A 16,802-nucleotide genomic window follows, 5' to 3' on the forward strand; every position below is an offset into this window, starting at 1 on the left:
TACAACTCTAGTTGTGGCTTACATTTTGAAATTACTAATTTAATGGATTATACCTTAAAACTACTGATAATATTGAAAGGATTACACTTTTAAATTATTGGTTTAACATTTGTTATATTTTGTTAAACAAAATGTTTCTAAAATATTGATTGTGTTGAATGGATTATACTTTTAAATTTATTATTCTTTAAATTACATGTATTGTTTATATTTTATTTTTAAGAATTTACTTATTATTAAAGATAACTCGCCTCGATTTAATCCAAACTTGACTCGGCTCACACCATCCTGTTGAAGTGAGATAGCTTGTTGAGCTCAAAGGCTGAGCCGAGTTGAGCTCCAGCTGGGGTTAGAGTGGGGCCGAGCCAAGTTGACCTTGACATAACTCGGCTGGATGTACAACTCTACAAATGGATGGATTAGTCTGCCGAGTTTCCCTTTATCCCTAGTAACACTAATGTAATATAGCGCTCTTATAACACCGGTTCACATCTCATTACTTGGAATTCCTCCACTAGATGAACCATATTAGGGGTTCAACTCTTTGTGAATTGGGTTGAGCTAAGGATCAACTTAAGATTGTCTCAACCTCAAGAGGTCCCAACAGACAACCCTATTTGACTCAACCCGAATTCTAACATGAGGTGCCTGAATTCCTCTTTACTCAACCCTAAATGGACCCGACCAAAATCATCGCTGTCAGCATCGCCATCTGCTTATCACAATTAATTGGAGTCGGCCACGTGAATTCTGTTATGCCATTCTACTCTATTGATGGTCGTAATTTTAGTCCGACCATGATTATATTTTTTCTTACTACCTTCAACCACATTCTTTGGACCTTTGAATTGCATTTAGTAGAATTGATACAATTATTGCATAATGATTATACGTATGAAAATACCATAGTATTTTAACAGTCGAATCCCACATTTGGGATCAAATTCTTCCATTAAATAAAAAACATTGCATTAAGTAAAACTTGTTTTTGTTGGACCATGGAGCTGTAATTGATGCACTAAATTTCACAACTGATGCCAATCACCTGTATGCATAAGCAACTCAATTATCACGTATAAAGGATGCATATGAATATATGATATTGAAAAACACATGCATCAATGTGGGACCCACAAATGTATTAGATTTTGAAATCCACTAGAAATCTCGTTGTATCTTTTATCAGGATTGGATGACATGATTTTTGGATTACTTCAATTCCAAACACGAGATCAAATTTACATTGGAATTAATGCAATTCCTTACCACTTAATCTTAGGTTATAAATAGGTCCTTTAGGGCCTGTTTGGCCGGCTGGATTAGATGGGCTTAGGTGGGAGGGAATTGCATCTCGTCCTGTGCCAATTCCACTCCATGTTTGGGAAGAGTGGAAAAGCTTGGAAGTAGGTTAGATGGAATCGTATCGGGTCCGTGCTAATATCACTCAATGTTAGCAAGCTGTGTAGGTCCCACCATGATGTGTGGGCTATATCCATACCTTCCACCCATTTTTCGAGATCATTTTAGAGCATGTGCCAAAAGTCCAGGTAGATCTAAAGCTCAAGTGGACCCCACCATAGAAAGCAATGGGGATTGAATACTCACCGTTGAAAACTTTTTTGGGGCCACAGAAGTTTTGGATCTGCCTCATTTTTAGGCCCATGCCATAAAATGAGGTTACAAAACAAATGAACGGTTTAGATATAACACATGTGTGTTATTGTTAATAGTTTCAAATGATAGTGGGTATATCCTTTCAATGTACTACCGTATTACAAACAAAAAAGGGCATTAAGCTTATCCCATTGTAACAGGGAACAGTCCCTGCCATGGGTAATAATATGTTTTTTGGAATCCCATCCTACCTAATACCGTGGGATCGGTCCGGCCAAACAGGCCCTTAAGCTCTTCAACTTATACAAAGTCAATACTACTAACTAGTAAGGATGTTGATCCTATTACACATGACCAAACCATCTAAGTCAACAATTACCGTAATTATTCCCAATCTGTCCTAACCGAACCTGGATTTGTTCAACCCTATCCTAACTTGATTTCAAATTGAGTTGGAATTTTCCAACCTCAACCTGACTGGGGACCCTGACAACCTGACCCAATGAACTCGGGTTGAGTTAGTCTGGTTCGGGTTAACCGGAGCCCAAGTTGCAGCCCTAGATCACATGCATTCATAATTCCTTTTCAAATGGGATGCATGTACGGATCAATCCAATCCGTAGACATCTGGGCCTCATAATGGATGGAACTGGGCGAAAAATAATCACGTCTATACCATAAAGCTAACCATTCAAGGAATAAATATTCACGTATTGCATTAAACGGACCACATGGCTGCACGCCAGATTATTAAAACCGTCTATTTTATGGGGGCCCACACTGGATTGGGCTATAGCTTTAAGCCACTCAATTTTATTCTCCTGATCGTCCGATTGATGGAATTTGAAAGGACCGTCCAAATGAAATATATTAACAGTTGGAGTGGAAGGTTTGCGTAATAAAATGCCCTGTTAGCATGAATTTTGGAAGTGGACCATCCGTTGTAAGGGTCCACCAGATGGACGATCAATAATGCGGTGCTCTCTCGTTATGGATAAGGAGAGCAAGAATATAAAATCAAAGCCTTGCTAAGCCCACACGCGTGTGCAATAAAGTTCATATAAACACCACACGTGCCAGCATGGCATAACATGTCTAAGATCCAATCCATCTATCAGAATGGAACCATTATATTAATACCCTAGCCCAAGAATCAGGTTAATCCATTGGTCAGGTGGGCCACAGTTTGCAAAACAAATGTACAGGTCTGAAAACCATGGCTGAAAGTTTACTAACCCATCCACCTGTTTGCAATGTTGGACTCACATGTTGAGTGGACCAGATTTCCAACACGTGCAATGCCAGACCGACCTGATGGATGGTTCGGATCTCGCACCTATGTGCCATACTGGCACGTGTGGCATGTAAATGAGCCTTATTACACACATGTATACTGAGAAAGCTCAGCAAATGCATATGAAGCTGGACTTTCTGTAAGCATTCTGGCTTCAAGGTGGGAAAGGCATTGCCTTTCATACCAAAGAAACAATGTCTAATGGACTAGTTGGGAGAATAAGATATATTCCCTTAGGTGTGGCCCACCTAATGACCGTATCGGCTCCAACCAGGCATTACAATAATAGCGTAAGATTGCTGTGCTACTGCCATATCTGAAATATTCCCTTAGGTGTGACCCACCGAATGAGTGGATCGGCTCCAATCAGGATTTCAATAATAGCATAGGAATTATTTATTTATTTTTTAATAATAGCGTAAGGTTGCTGTGCTACTGCTGTATCTGAAATATTCCCTTAGGTGTGGCCCACTTAATGAGTGGATCAGCTCCAATCAGGCATCACAATGATATCTTAAGCTTGCTGTGCTACTGCTATAGGTATTTCCCTCCAAATATGCCACGTGTAGGACATCTAATCCATGCAAAAGGTGGGCCCAGAAATTGTGTGCCATGATCTCGTGATGGGACCAACGTTTTGCACGGCCTGGATCTCCTACACGTTTGTCAGAAACAAAAAGAATGGCACGATTTTGCTGGCCCATTTTGCTACAAAGCACTCTCTTTTCACCTATATAAAAGGCACCTCCGTGAGCTATCCACATTGGGGAAAAAAACGGACCGAGAATCTTTAAAGGGGCTTTTCAGTTCATTACACAATGAACCAATGATGGTTAGTTGCCACTTTATATGACCGTCCAACTAGTGGGCCCCACAATGGATGGCCTGTGGTTAGTAAAGAAGCTCCAGGTACAGCTAGTGTATGTGGAAAACTTGATCTTTGGCACCCTAAACCTTTATGAAACTAGAGATGAGAGGAAGTTTTTTGAGTGAAGGAATCAAGACCAGTATTTATAAGAATGAGACCTGAAGTAGTTTACTCCACACGGATAGAATTCAAGTCTATTTACCACCCTTATATATCTCATATCAGTGGGGCCCACTTAATAGAAGTTTTACATTCTCTACTGTTTAAAATTCCAGCCACCAGATTGGACACTCCACAGAGAGAGAGAGAGAGAGAGAGAGAGAGAGAGAGAGTTTTGCAGTATAAAAAGAAAAGAAAGGAAGCATCTTTCCAACAGACACCAACAACATTATAGAGACCATCTGGAAAAGGATTTTCACTAATCCCATAAACAATAGAGAACCAAACACAATAATCACTAAAAATATACAAATATATAATAGTATAATAATTAATAATAATAATCAATATTCCAACCTAATCAAGATAACCACAACACATCTTTTAAATATCCTAATTTACATGCATGCATGTATGCCTCTATGCATCATCATCATCATACCTTAATGGCAGCTTTCTAGTTTCTTCATAACATGAGAGTTTCCAAAGATTTGGCTTTCCTGGTCCTGACCCTGCCAGCTTCCTTCAACAACTCACCCAACCTCCTCTTCTCGTCGTCCACGTCCGGGTTGGCCGTCCCAAGCTTCTCTTCCCTGATCCTCACCACATACTCCAGAATATCTATTGCATCATTCAACCTGCAGAAATTACGGGCATTTATTGATAATACAATGACGGAAAAAACAAAAAATCATGTGCCAGTTCTCTCTCTCAAATTGGACATGGGGAACAACAGTCCATGATCTACATCATTCGTTTGTTGGGTCCCATGGAGGATAATCTACAATATTTGGATGAGCTATTGACTTGAACAGACAGTTGGTTTAATAAGGTGGAAATGAACACATTGTCATTCCTTCCTTGGCATATGTACTGTGGAACTGGTCCTCAAGTTGTAGTGAAGGTTTCTTTCAAGTTTTATTTTTTGGAAAACATGCACAAGATTTGACCAACCTGATGAATGGATTGAATCTTGCACATGTGCCATTTGGCACATGTGTGGTGTGTACACAAGCTTTATTGCACACAGATTGTAAGCTTAGCAAAGCTCAGGAACATGATTGAAATTTGGAGCCTACTCACTCAATGTGAATGCTAAGATAACTGCGATTTGGCAGTTTCCACTTTATCAGATTAATTATTGCAATTCAATTCAAAGATGCAGCCAAACATAGCCTCACAAAATCTTGCAATTGCACCCGGATAGCAAGTCTTCGGTTGACAGGCATCATAAGTCATTGTGATCGACATTGTAAAACAACATAAACTAGCAAAAAAGAGTTGTATACTGCAAGCACGGTCATGGATGAGGGTATACCTGCCCATTGCATCATAAGTCCCTGCAAGATTGCTATATACTCCGAGCGTGTCCGGATGATATGGCCCGTATTCTTGTTCCAAAATATTCCTGGCTTCTTCGAATAGCTCGGCAGCCTCATTTATCGCGTATCGCTGCACACATGTCAGCCCCATTTGGTTCAAAGCAATGCCAAAGAAAGCAGATTTTTTCTCACCGCTGGCCCGAAGCTTCACGATGGCATTCTTAAAGGAAGCATAAGACTCGGAATAGTTCCCAGTCATATAATACATCGCCCCCATCTGCGCCTCGATTCCAGCAATCGTGCTTTGCTGGCCTGGGGCATCATCATAAATCTTCAAAGCCCTTTGGAGCAACTTGAGTGCTTGCTCAGGCTCGTTCATAGATTCGTAGATTGCAGAAATGTCAGTGAGACCGCTAGCAATTTCCTCTGGTGGGGTTCCCTGAACAGGCTTCCCGTAAATCCGAAGAGCACTCTCACAGTAAGACTTTGATTCCCTCAGTTTTCCAGTCTTGTTATATAAATCGGCAAGACGAACAAAAACCGAAGCAACGGCTGGATGATTCTCTCCTTTGGAAGTCTTGAACACAGTAAGCGCCTTTTGATATGCAAAAACAGCCTCGTCATACCGAGCCAAAGACAAATAGGTGTCTCCAATGCTGCAATCAACGGAAGCCACCTCAGTTTCCTGGCCATTAGATACCATGGACATGCTAGCTAATACAAGGTGCTCAAGGGCTTCTTCGTGATCTCCCTTGGTTTCGCAAATAAGACCCATCAGCCTCCTATCCGCTGCTTCTTCAAGAGAAGCGGGCTCCCCATTTTCTCTATGGATGTCAAGAGCCATCTGGCACAGCTTCTCAGCCTTGTCGAATTGCAAAGCTTGAACATGGGCTTCAGCCAAATACCGGCAAGTTTCACCAACTCGTGGATCCGTTTCTCCCAGGACCTGTTTCTGAATTTCAAGGCCTGCTGTATAGCACTCTATGGAATTTTCAAGCTGACCCAACATTGCGTAAGTATCACCCAATTGCATACACCCAGCGAATTTAGCAAGGGCATGCTCTTCGCCTTCTTCCAAGATGGGAATCTCAAGTGAATGCTCGAGAACAGGGATAGCTTGATCATACTGCCCTAGGCTGCAATGGATTGCCGCCACAACATGCAGGCTCATGACTAGTTCTAAACTAGGTTTTCCATCCATACATTTCTCAAAGGATTTTGCCGCACGAAGAGCGAATTCTAGAGCTTTCTGAGGATTTTCCCCTGAAGAAATCAAATCCCTTGCAAGCTTAAGTAGGAAAGGTCCCAAATCTGGGTTGTCTAACCCTGCTTCAGACAGATCATCAGTTCCATTGTTTGGTTTGGATGCTCCTAGGGTAGAACTCTGTTTCTTTGTAGGAACAACCCCAGGAGTTGGTTTCCTTGTACTTTTAGTACTCTGTTGCTCCGTAGAAGGTTTTACATGAGAAATTTTGCTCTTTGGACTTGATTTAGCTGATGCCTCACCATTTAATTGCAAACGGGAAGGTCTCTTGGACTGTATGGAAGAAACAGTCTCAGTTCTAGGAGACCGGGACTTCCCCATCTTCGACTTCCTGTTGGCAGACCCATTTTCCTTCTTAGAAGCCACATCCTTGCCAACATCCTCCTTGTTCTTCTCCTCCTCCACCTCCTCTTCCATTATCTCTACAGCCCTCATCTCCCCTCCGACAAGATGGTGCAACTCTGAATCAATTCGTGATTCCTCAACATCAGATCTGAAGCTCAACCTTGACGGAGATCTATCACCTGAGCTGTGCATTTCACACACATTATCATACAGCCGTTCAATGGATGTGTCAATGCAACCCTCTTTGGGCGGTTCACGAGCCTGAGTCTGGGGACTTTTGGGACTCAAAGGACTCCTCGGTGACTTATTTACAGAAGAATTTGCCTTACCAACAATGGAATTCGACCCATTTGCTACCTCCTCTCCATTTACTCCATCCATAACAAATCCAGGCATTCTAATATCTACACATCAATGAAACTGCTCTGGCTGTTTGAATCAAACTGATAAAATATCTGCAAATTATTTCCAAAGAATGCATATTCAACTTCCCATAAAATAAAAACAACAAAACAATCAGATCTCTACATTTAACTAGGTTTACAAATCTAGACTTCAATCATGCATCAAAAATCAAATCGGGAGATACTCATTCAGATCCAGCAGATACCTAAAACACTGCAAGAACAACTTAATTTAAAAATTAGCGTTTCAATACAAATCAAGTCCAAAATTACTTAATTTATTTAGGGCTCAATCGTGTATGAACTAACTGAGAAATCCAATCTTCACTTCAGCCATAAATAGCCTCAATTTAAAAATCTTGCAGCATCACTTTCGATATAAAGAAAATTGTTGGGAACTCTAGTTTCTTATCCAAATTACAGAATAAACCCCTTCAGGTGGAAATTTTCTCTTCTTGGCCAGATCTCAAGCATCAAGTCAGATTAGGCACTTGTTGCAATCTCCAACCAACAAGAATATCCAAAATAAGATGACCTTCGACAGGAATTCGACCATTTCCAGACTGAGTGGAATTCAATCTTTACTTATCAGTAACATCATCCTTATCACAGAATCTCACTAAGAATAAACCATCCAAAACTCTTAACTTCCAACTAAAATAGATCTCAAAGATGCTGTAGAAAACTACTAACAGTTTGTGCTTATCCAAAACTGTAAACTTCAAATCCAAATTGCAAAATATAAAATTCAAAACAACAAATTCTGACTTTTCACAATTAAAATGAGTAAGACCTAAACATTTTAGTAAAATGATAAGAGTGGAACGCAACAAATAACAAAAATGTTCAAAAACCATGATTCCAAACCAAACTACATTTCAATAGCTATCACAACATCAACCATCCATGTGTCGCATAACACTATACCACAGTGCATACAGTTTTTTTTTTCCGTTATAAATGTACCATTCTTTTAAAAATTAACTGATGTTACTGAATAAGAATCCTCACATTGGCCTAAAAATAACAGATTTTTACATTTTTTCCCATCACCAGTCCGTTATTGCAATGCCCATTAACCATATCATATCAGAACACCGATTTCAGAACCTCCTCGTAAAACCCTCACAAACTCGTAAAACCCTCACCAAAAAAAAAAACGATTATTTTCTCATAAGATTACTCAGATCATGACAATTCAGTAAAAATTACACACACGTTATATTCTCACCAATATCAAACTATAAAAAATCCTATTTTTTTAGTCGAAATTATGAAATAAAACCTCAAATCAACAGAAATTCAAGCTTTTTTCCTACTCAGATAGCTTGAATCTCCGAGAATCATTGGAATTAGAAAAACAAAAACTCCTGAATTCAACTAACTATAAAATCACCAAAAACCCTAATTTTCATCCGAATCACAACACAACGATCTAAATTAGGCCGCTTTCCAACAGATCTGGTTCCGACTTCACGAATTCAGTAAACTTCCATGCCGATTCCAGTATACAAACATCCAGAACGAGAAATCCGCACGCCAAATAGAAAATCCAACGCGAAAAAATCAAGAAAAATGCAGTAATTCTGGTACTCTATCATTCCAACTGACTCAACACTGATGGACCAGATCAACAAAAGCAGGAAAGAAAATCCAAATCTTCCGAAAAAAATACAGAAATTTAAGTCCGTACCTCAAAAATCCGCCATTAGAGAGGGTTTGGAAGCGTTTTTCTACGGTCCGGTGGTCTGGTTTTCGTGGAGTTTTCACACACAAACAGAGACGGAGATAGGGGTTATAAGACCCGAGGATGGGAGAGGAGAGGTATTAGAATAAGCTAAGAGGGTAAAATGGGAATTAAAAAATTCCGGACCTGAACTTTGTTAGTACCGTAGACCCCACTGATATGTTACGTGGCATAGTTATATAAAAATCCGAACCGTCTATCTCGTAGAACCTATCGTGGTGGTCCACCTGTAAAAAATTATCCCTATTAGATAATTATATATTTTAATTTTTTTACTTTACTGTAATTAGTCCTCACCGTTAATTTATTTATTTTTACTACAGTCTGTTTAAATGCCTTGATCGGATGGTTAGGATTGTCAAATCAATGTTTAAATTGAATAATCTTTCATCTCAAGTAGGGTCCACTAGATGAACTGTCCTGATTGATACATATTCTTGCCACGTGTACCATGGAAGGAGGATCTACCATATTCCTTTTCTACCAGCCCCGCCCTACCATTTCCATTATTTTCTATGAATTGTATGAATTTATAACCGTCCGTGCGTCATTGTCTCTCCACTTGCTGCATGCTCAAGGATCCGGAATGCAGATGGCAATTCCCACCATCGGTGGGCTATGGTGTGAAAGTTTGACCGGTTTTTGAGATATTAACCGTCAGATCAATAGATTTTAATAGTTTTTTTTTTTTTTGCACGTTTCAAATTGGATGGTCAGGATCATGCAATCATTTTTATTTAAGAGATCCTTGTTTATCCATGCTTGAAAACATTGGATAACACTGGATGGGTGGTCCAGATTCCATACACATGTTTAAGAAGAGATGAAAGGGTGGATATTGTGGATAGCTGCCACAACCACCACTAATCCTATTTTAATAAAAGATCTACAGCACACAAATTGGACGGTTAGGAATTTTCGATCAATGTAAAATTTCTTTTCCTAGCCAAAATTGGTGGATCCATCAGATGGACGGTTCTGATCCATGTATTTGGTGGTGAAATATATTTAGAGATAGAGTGTATAGATGGAGATCCATCCATGCCCGTAGGACAGATATGGTCGCTTTTTGTTATTAAGATAATAAATATTTAAATGACGTCGCAGAGGTGGAATGTCGAGGCCAAAAGACAGCGACGTCGCGCCTGCAACTGCTGCTCGTTTTGGCTGTTCCGGTGAAGAAAGACACGTGGCAAGACGAGAACAATCCTACCGTTGAAAAGACCGATATACCCTTGCAGTGTTATTACAGTAACTCGTGAATGCGTAGAGCGTATATTGAAGATAGGGAAACCGCAGGCCGTGATGCATCAGAAAGCGTTTATTTAGGATGAGTGGGACCCATGATTAGATGATAAAAACTGGAGAAGTGATGGGGCCCACCATGTGTGGAGGATACTCATAAAATATTCCAGATTACAAGAACCGTCTATTTGTAAACAGTTATTAAAGAGTTAAGATATTTCAATTTAATATTCCTTGTTTTTTTAGTATTGTTATCCACGAAGCAACCCATAAGATCAACGGTTTGGATCACCTGGAAATGGGCCCACTTTTACTGACCGGTGCATCACAACTCTATCCATTACGAGTCAGTACATCGCAGTTTTTCATTAAAGGAAGATAGTTCCCCTTCACCGGACTAGAGAAGGGATGAATGAGGGCATGTAAGACTGTTAGAATACATCGCGACATTTTTCGACAGTATACGTCGGACGACTTTAGCCATTAGATCGGGGTCTTTTTTATTGAACCAACCGTTTCTACAATGGGCCTCACATTGGGTAGGAGAAAAATCATAGATCGAAATATTTCACCCCTTTAATTGGTCAAACGTCATGTAGATAGTCTATCTTCAAAGGAAAATATTTAAACAATCTAATAGTTCTTAACTTTTGGATATGACCCATTGAAGGTAGGATCCATCATATAAACGGCTTAGATCATTAGAAAATGAGCCTAGACGCAAAGGCCAAAGTCCGGAGAGTTAAACGCTATTAATTAAACGGTGGTGAGCCATAAGCTGCACAAGTGACACATATATACTTTGATCCGGACCGTCCAATGTGGATAGAGGGCAAGTGGAAAATTATGCTGATCACTTTATTTCAACCATTCGACAGCTAACCAGTTAATGGTTGAAAAGAAAATGGTCGGCTGTCAAAGTTCATCCGGTGAAATCCGACCGTTAAAGCAGTCTGATTCGGACATTTGGGTATGGTCCACGAGCAAAGACGCATATGATTTGGACGGTGTGGATTATCTCACAAGCTTGAGAAGTGAACGGTTTGCCACCATTTAATAAACAGCCAGTCCTTGGATGTAAGTACCGATTTCCCCTTATAGTCACTCCATCGCACATTGGTGGATTATCGGGAGCGGTCCATAATCACAAGTGGGACAATCCACACCGTTCATTGGTGAATTGTCCAAAAATCTTACTGACCGGACAAAGCTAACCATCTTATCAGTGGACTCAAAATAAACGGCCAAATACATATCAGAACTGATCCACTACAGCCGGCTGCATGATAAATTCGCGTACAGCCCCATCTTTTTAGTCAAGCTATCACTGGTATAGAACATCTGATCCATTCAAAAGGTCGACCCCAACGTGACCATCAACTATTTCAAATATCAGGCTAATTCACTCAATTAGATGGACCACACCTTTACAAACCGTCGGTCATCCATTGATTTTCTGCAGGGTGGTCGCTTACATGATGAGTGAGCCGGCCGCAGTTTTCTCCCCACGTGATCCTCACATAGGCATTCGGCAGGTTGTAGGTATCTCGTTTCCAGACAAAATTACAAAAAGAGCCGTATTCAACGGCTGTCATTTTCAGGCCCGTGGTCCATCCACAACAAGGCCCACCAGATAATCACGAGCTTTTCAATGACATTGATAGCACCTGTAATAGGGCTGGCAGTGGCCCTAGTCGGGCCATAGGATTGAAATTTAAATGGTGGGCCTGTGATTGATGTTGATGGTCCAACAGCTAGACGGTTTGGGCAAGCTACTTAGGGATCCCTGACTGTGAGGTCCACCTTGATGCATATGCCTCACATCCATGCCGTCCATCCGTTTTGACAGCATTTTATGGTATGATACTAAAAATGAAGAAGATCAGAATCTCAAGTGGACCACACCACAGAAACAGTGGTGATTGACCATTAAAAACTTCTTCTGGCCGCAAAAGTTTTGAATCAAGCTGATATTATGTGGTCCCTTCATCCATGTCTTGGTGACCTTATAGATAGGTTGGATGGCAAATAAACATTCCAGTGCCCCCCAGGAGGTTTTTAATGGTGGGTATTCAATCGGCACCGTTTTGTGGTGTGGCCCACCTAAGATTTGAATTTGCTTCATCTTTTGGATCTTGAAATGAGTTGTCACACGGGATGGATGAACAGCGTGGATGTAAGGTACATACATCAAGGTAGGCCCCACAGTCAAGGATAGATTGAAGTCACCCCAAGCCCAGCCTAGTGAGCCCGGCGTCGTCAGTACAAGTAGGGCTGCAGATTGGGTACTACCCCCACCGTGACCTAGCTAGAGACCGGTGATCATGTTAGGGGAGCCCATGGTGTTGTATATGTTTTATCCGCAAGGGTTTATTTATTTCTGAGAAGGAAAATTTTCTTTTCATACATTGTGATTGGCCCGCATAAGTGATGACAATGTTAGACTTGCTACATTGAATGTAGTGTATGATAATGTTGCCCAATTAAATTACAACAAACAAGATTCTTTGCCAAAGGATTTGAATTCTTTCTATAAATTATTTTAGGGAGCGAGAAAGGAAAACAAATCGCTCATAACAAACCACACCACAAGAAGCAAAATGGATTTAACTCGATTCTCGGGGAGGAGTCAAATCAAATGACCAGAAAAGTTTTCAACCATAGGCTTTCAATCTCTACTTACTATGGTGTAGTCCACTCAAGCCTTCGATGTATCTCCTTTTTGATAGATTGGCTCACCAACAGCATAGATAAAACTTATACATCAAGGTGGGCCCCATAAAGCTCCTGACACACCATCTGATTCTAGTTAGGTCATGGTTGGGGTAATACCTAGAGGTGGGCATGGGACGACTCAATCCACTAACTAGACTCGTCTGGCTTGTTCTGATCCGACTTGATCCGAACTGAATGAGTGAGTCGGTCCGAACCGAGTAAGCTTCGCCCAATCCGAAGTCAAACCGAGTTGAGTTTGAGTTACCCATTAACTCGACCTAAAACTCGATCCGAAACCCAATTCGACCCGACTCTCTAACCCTAGCCTCACCCGATCCCAACCTCTCTCTTCGTCTCTCATCCTCCTCCTCTTCCAAGCACGGCAACCACCCTCTACCATCACCCTCCTCCTCTCTCTCTCCTCTCCACACCCTCACTCCCTCTTCCAAGCCCAGCAACCACCCACCACCATCACCCTCCTCTCTCTCTCTCTCTCTCTCTCTCTCTCTCTCTCTCTCCCTCCCTCTCTGCTCCCTCTCTCCCTCATCTCTCAATCCAAGTCGATGCCAGCTCGACCTGACTCGATACTTTTGATCAGATCGGACTCGGTCCAGATCAGTCCAAACTAGATTGAACTCGAATCGAGTCGGACATGCTGGACTCAGTATCCAGTTGGATCAAGTTCGAGTCAAGCCTATTTCAAAATCAAATCAAGTTCGGGTCGGCTATAAGTCTATCTGACTCGACTCAACGCCCAGCTCTAGTAATACCCAATCCGATGTGTGCAACCATGGCTGTCGGGTCGGCCAAAGCCTGACCAAACCTTTCCAAGAAAACCCAACTAGCAACCTAACCCGAAGTGTCCGACCCAAACCCAACCTAAATTCCTACATGCTCGGGCCAACCTGACCGGGCATAACTCAAATGCGTGGAATTATTCCCAGCCTGACCTGACCTGACCTGACCTAAAATTTGGTCAAATGAACCCATCTTGATTATAAACCGAGTTGGCGTTTTCCAATGCTAACCCAACCTGAGGACGTTGACAACCCTGACCTGACCCAACCCAACCTAGGTTGGGTCAATCGGGTTCGGGTTGCAGCCTCCACTTGTAGGGGCATGTTTGACATTTTCGTAACAGGACAAAAACTATCTTCTCGTGAGCCCAGGGAATGATGACAGTGTCCCAAACCAATGGTAATTACCATACGTTGGAGCTGTGTGGACCCAACGTAATGTGAAAGTACCATCAAGACCGTCCATTACATGTTCCCCTCAGTGCTAGGATTACACCCCTAAATTCATCCTGATTCATAACGCAGGTGGGTCACACCAAAGTGAAGACTTTGTTGGCGTTGCTCCCAATAGTAATTTCTAGATAGAAGGTGGGGTCCAGCGTGTTATCCATATCTCAGCCGACCCATTGATCATGTGTGCCCCACCCTGGTGAACCGATACACCAAACGCAAGCGATCCACACCACGTGAATATATGGTTCAAGTGGGTGATTGTACATTTCTCCATGAGGTGTGCCCCTTTTGAGTTCTTTATCTTGATGATTCTTTGTATTTTCGGTGAATATGATGGGACTCACCAGATGCACGGTTTGGATTCTATATACACATCACGGGTGGGCCCCACAAAGCTCTGACGCATGGTGTCCACCGTATGTTCCAACGTATGTGACGATTCCCTGTGAAACCCGTTTGTCATGAAACACATGTAAATACCTAATCTCTCTGTCGGTCCACTTGAAAATGACTACAATACCCACCATCATTCTTGGGTCTTTTCCATCTTCTCGCTGTTGGAGTGGAGGGTAAAAACGTCATTTTATTGGAATATAGGACCCATTCATCCATATCATGTAGCATTGGTGATTGGCCGTATCCCTTTGTTATTTTTAACTGCACCGTGCTTTTAGACACGGGACCGTCCAACCAGCAATCTGAACCGTCCAAATTCCCACTCACACTTGATTGGCCCCTAAAGAAAGCCACATTGATTAGATGATCCCAACATTCAGATTCCACATCTTGACCGTAATGATGATTAGCCATTTCATCTCGACCGTTCAGTTCGTCAGGATTGATAGGATGAGAAGGATCCTCCAGTTGGTGCAGTTTATTCACCATGGCCCATGAAGAGTGGTTGGACCTAATGGACGGTCCAAACAAATTAATGAAATATCCACTTGTCTAAAACCAAAAGGGTGTACTTAACCTTAACTACACCTGCATGTACTTGATTATGCACTAAATCCTGTACACGTGGCAGTCATGTGACTCAAACAAAACGTCCAAATCCTGGAACCCACGATCCTAACTTCTGATTAATGGACATTTATTGCTCGATCTGGACCAGTGACTACTGCTCATCTTAACCCTCTGTTAGAATCTCCACCAATCAGCCAGATGAGAACATCAGTCCAATGTAATTTTTTTTGGCTTACGGTACATCTGAAGCGGTCCCACCATTTGGACGATTTTATTTGAGTCACGTATATGAAAGATATGTAATGTTTTGGTGCATGAGTATGGACTATCAGCCTCTGGCAGAGTATCAAGGTTTTCTCTGGCCTAAAACAATGATTGGTTATCTGATTAGGTAAGCTAATAATGGAAGAGGTGCAAAGCACATCTAACCACTTTTGTTTGCAGCTGTGCAGAGAGAAATGTTCCCATATAACGTTGTATGGGAACTTTAACATACAAACTTCTATTTTCTACTGATGTGTCAGTTTAGTGGAGAATCCAAGCCGTGAAAATGGTGGACCACATCATAAAATCACCTGGAAAGTTGGAATAATAAACATTAGGCGGGTTACAATCTCACATAAAGTGGGATCAATGGCTGTGCATTGATTTCTACAGTATATCCTTACTGATAAATGGAGCGTCCTGATATTTTGAAGGATTAATATTTATGATGTGGCCTACCTTTTTCACAGATCGGATTTTATAATACAGTAACTTATTTTCAGGAAAGAAGCGTTGAACGTTAAGGTTCCTATACAAAAATGGATTTAGATTGGAGTGATTCCCCGTGGGGGTGTACCCGAACCGAGTTAGCTCGGGTAGCTTGCTCGACTCGATTGGAATCGGTTCAAAGCCGATTTCAAGCTGAGTCGAGCTGATTTTTTGTGCTCAAAAAAATTTCGAACGGAGTTCAAGCTTGCCCGAACTCGACTTGACTCAGAGTGAACCACAACTCGAATTGAACTTGGATCGAACTAGTACGGTGACTTCGTTACCTTTTTTTTTTTTATTTTTTTTTTTATTTTTACACACACACACACCCCAAGTGTTTGTTGAAATGTCTCAACGAAGTGCCAACTAGTGGCAAGGAAGGTATTTGATGTATATGAAACAGATACCATTTTTCCTTGATTTTGATGTTGCCTATTAGGTATTTGATGAAATACTTGTAAACAGCTATTGTTATTTCACATACAGCGAGAAATTGAAAGTGCATTGCATGTGTTTGTAAAAATGCTGCAGAGACTCAATTTTGGCTCAAACTCGGCTTAAATTGGCCCGAACTGCTGATCGAACCAAGCCGAGCTGGCAGTCAGGCTCAAGGACCGAGCCAAGCTGAGTTCGAGCTGGGGTCAGCTAGTGGCTGAGCCGAGTCGAGCTGAGGTCAGCTCGACTTGGTGTACACCCCTAATTCCTCCTCCTCGGGAGGAATTATCAAGTACACGCAAGTGCATCAAAACTTATGTTGTCGTACCATCTTTCCTTCCTATAAGCCATTTGTGTATGGAATCCGTACCGTGGAAACAGTAGGAACCATAATAGAGATAATTTGGAACAAAAATCAGTC

General features: G+C 41.4%; 1 protein-coding gene across 1 annotated transcript; it reads right to left on the reverse strand.

Annotated features, from left to right (window-relative positions):
* Window positions 1–4,178: 4,178 nt before the first annotated feature.
* On the reverse strand, window positions 4,179–9,094 carry LOC131237729 (protein KINESIN LIGHT CHAIN-RELATED 2-like). The gene is made up of 3 exons (XM_058235674.1): window positions 8,964–9,094; window positions 5,254–7,321; window positions 4,179–4,573 (listed from the first exon to the last, which is right to left on the reverse strand). Exons 2-3 carry the CDS (start codon window positions 7,260–7,262, stop codon window positions 4,402–4,404), a joined length of 2,181 nt encoding a protein of 726 aa, XP_058091657.1. The 5' UTR covers window positions 7,263–7,321; window positions 8,964–9,094; the 3' UTR covers window positions 4,179–4,401.
* Window positions 9,095–16,802: the final 7,708 nt, after the last annotated feature.

This window comes from Magnolia sinica, chromosome 2 (assembly GCF_029962835.1).
Source record: "Magnolia sinica isolate HGM2019 chromosome 2, MsV1, whole genome shotgun sequence".
Lineage (NCBI taxonomy): Eukaryota > Viridiplantae > Streptophyta > Magnoliopsida > Magnoliales > Magnoliaceae > Magnolia > Magnolia sinica.

Bases quoted from the DNA above. Each gene is read 5' to 3' on its own strand.
- LOC131237729 (XM_058235674.1), bottom strand. From the start codon at position 7,262: ATGCCTGGATTTGTTATGGATGGAGTAAATGGAGAGGAGGTAGCAAAT. The intron at 4,574-5,253 runs GTATACCCTCAT...TAATTTCTGCAG, and splicing joins ACTTATGATGCAATGGGCAG to GTTGAATGATGCAATAGATA.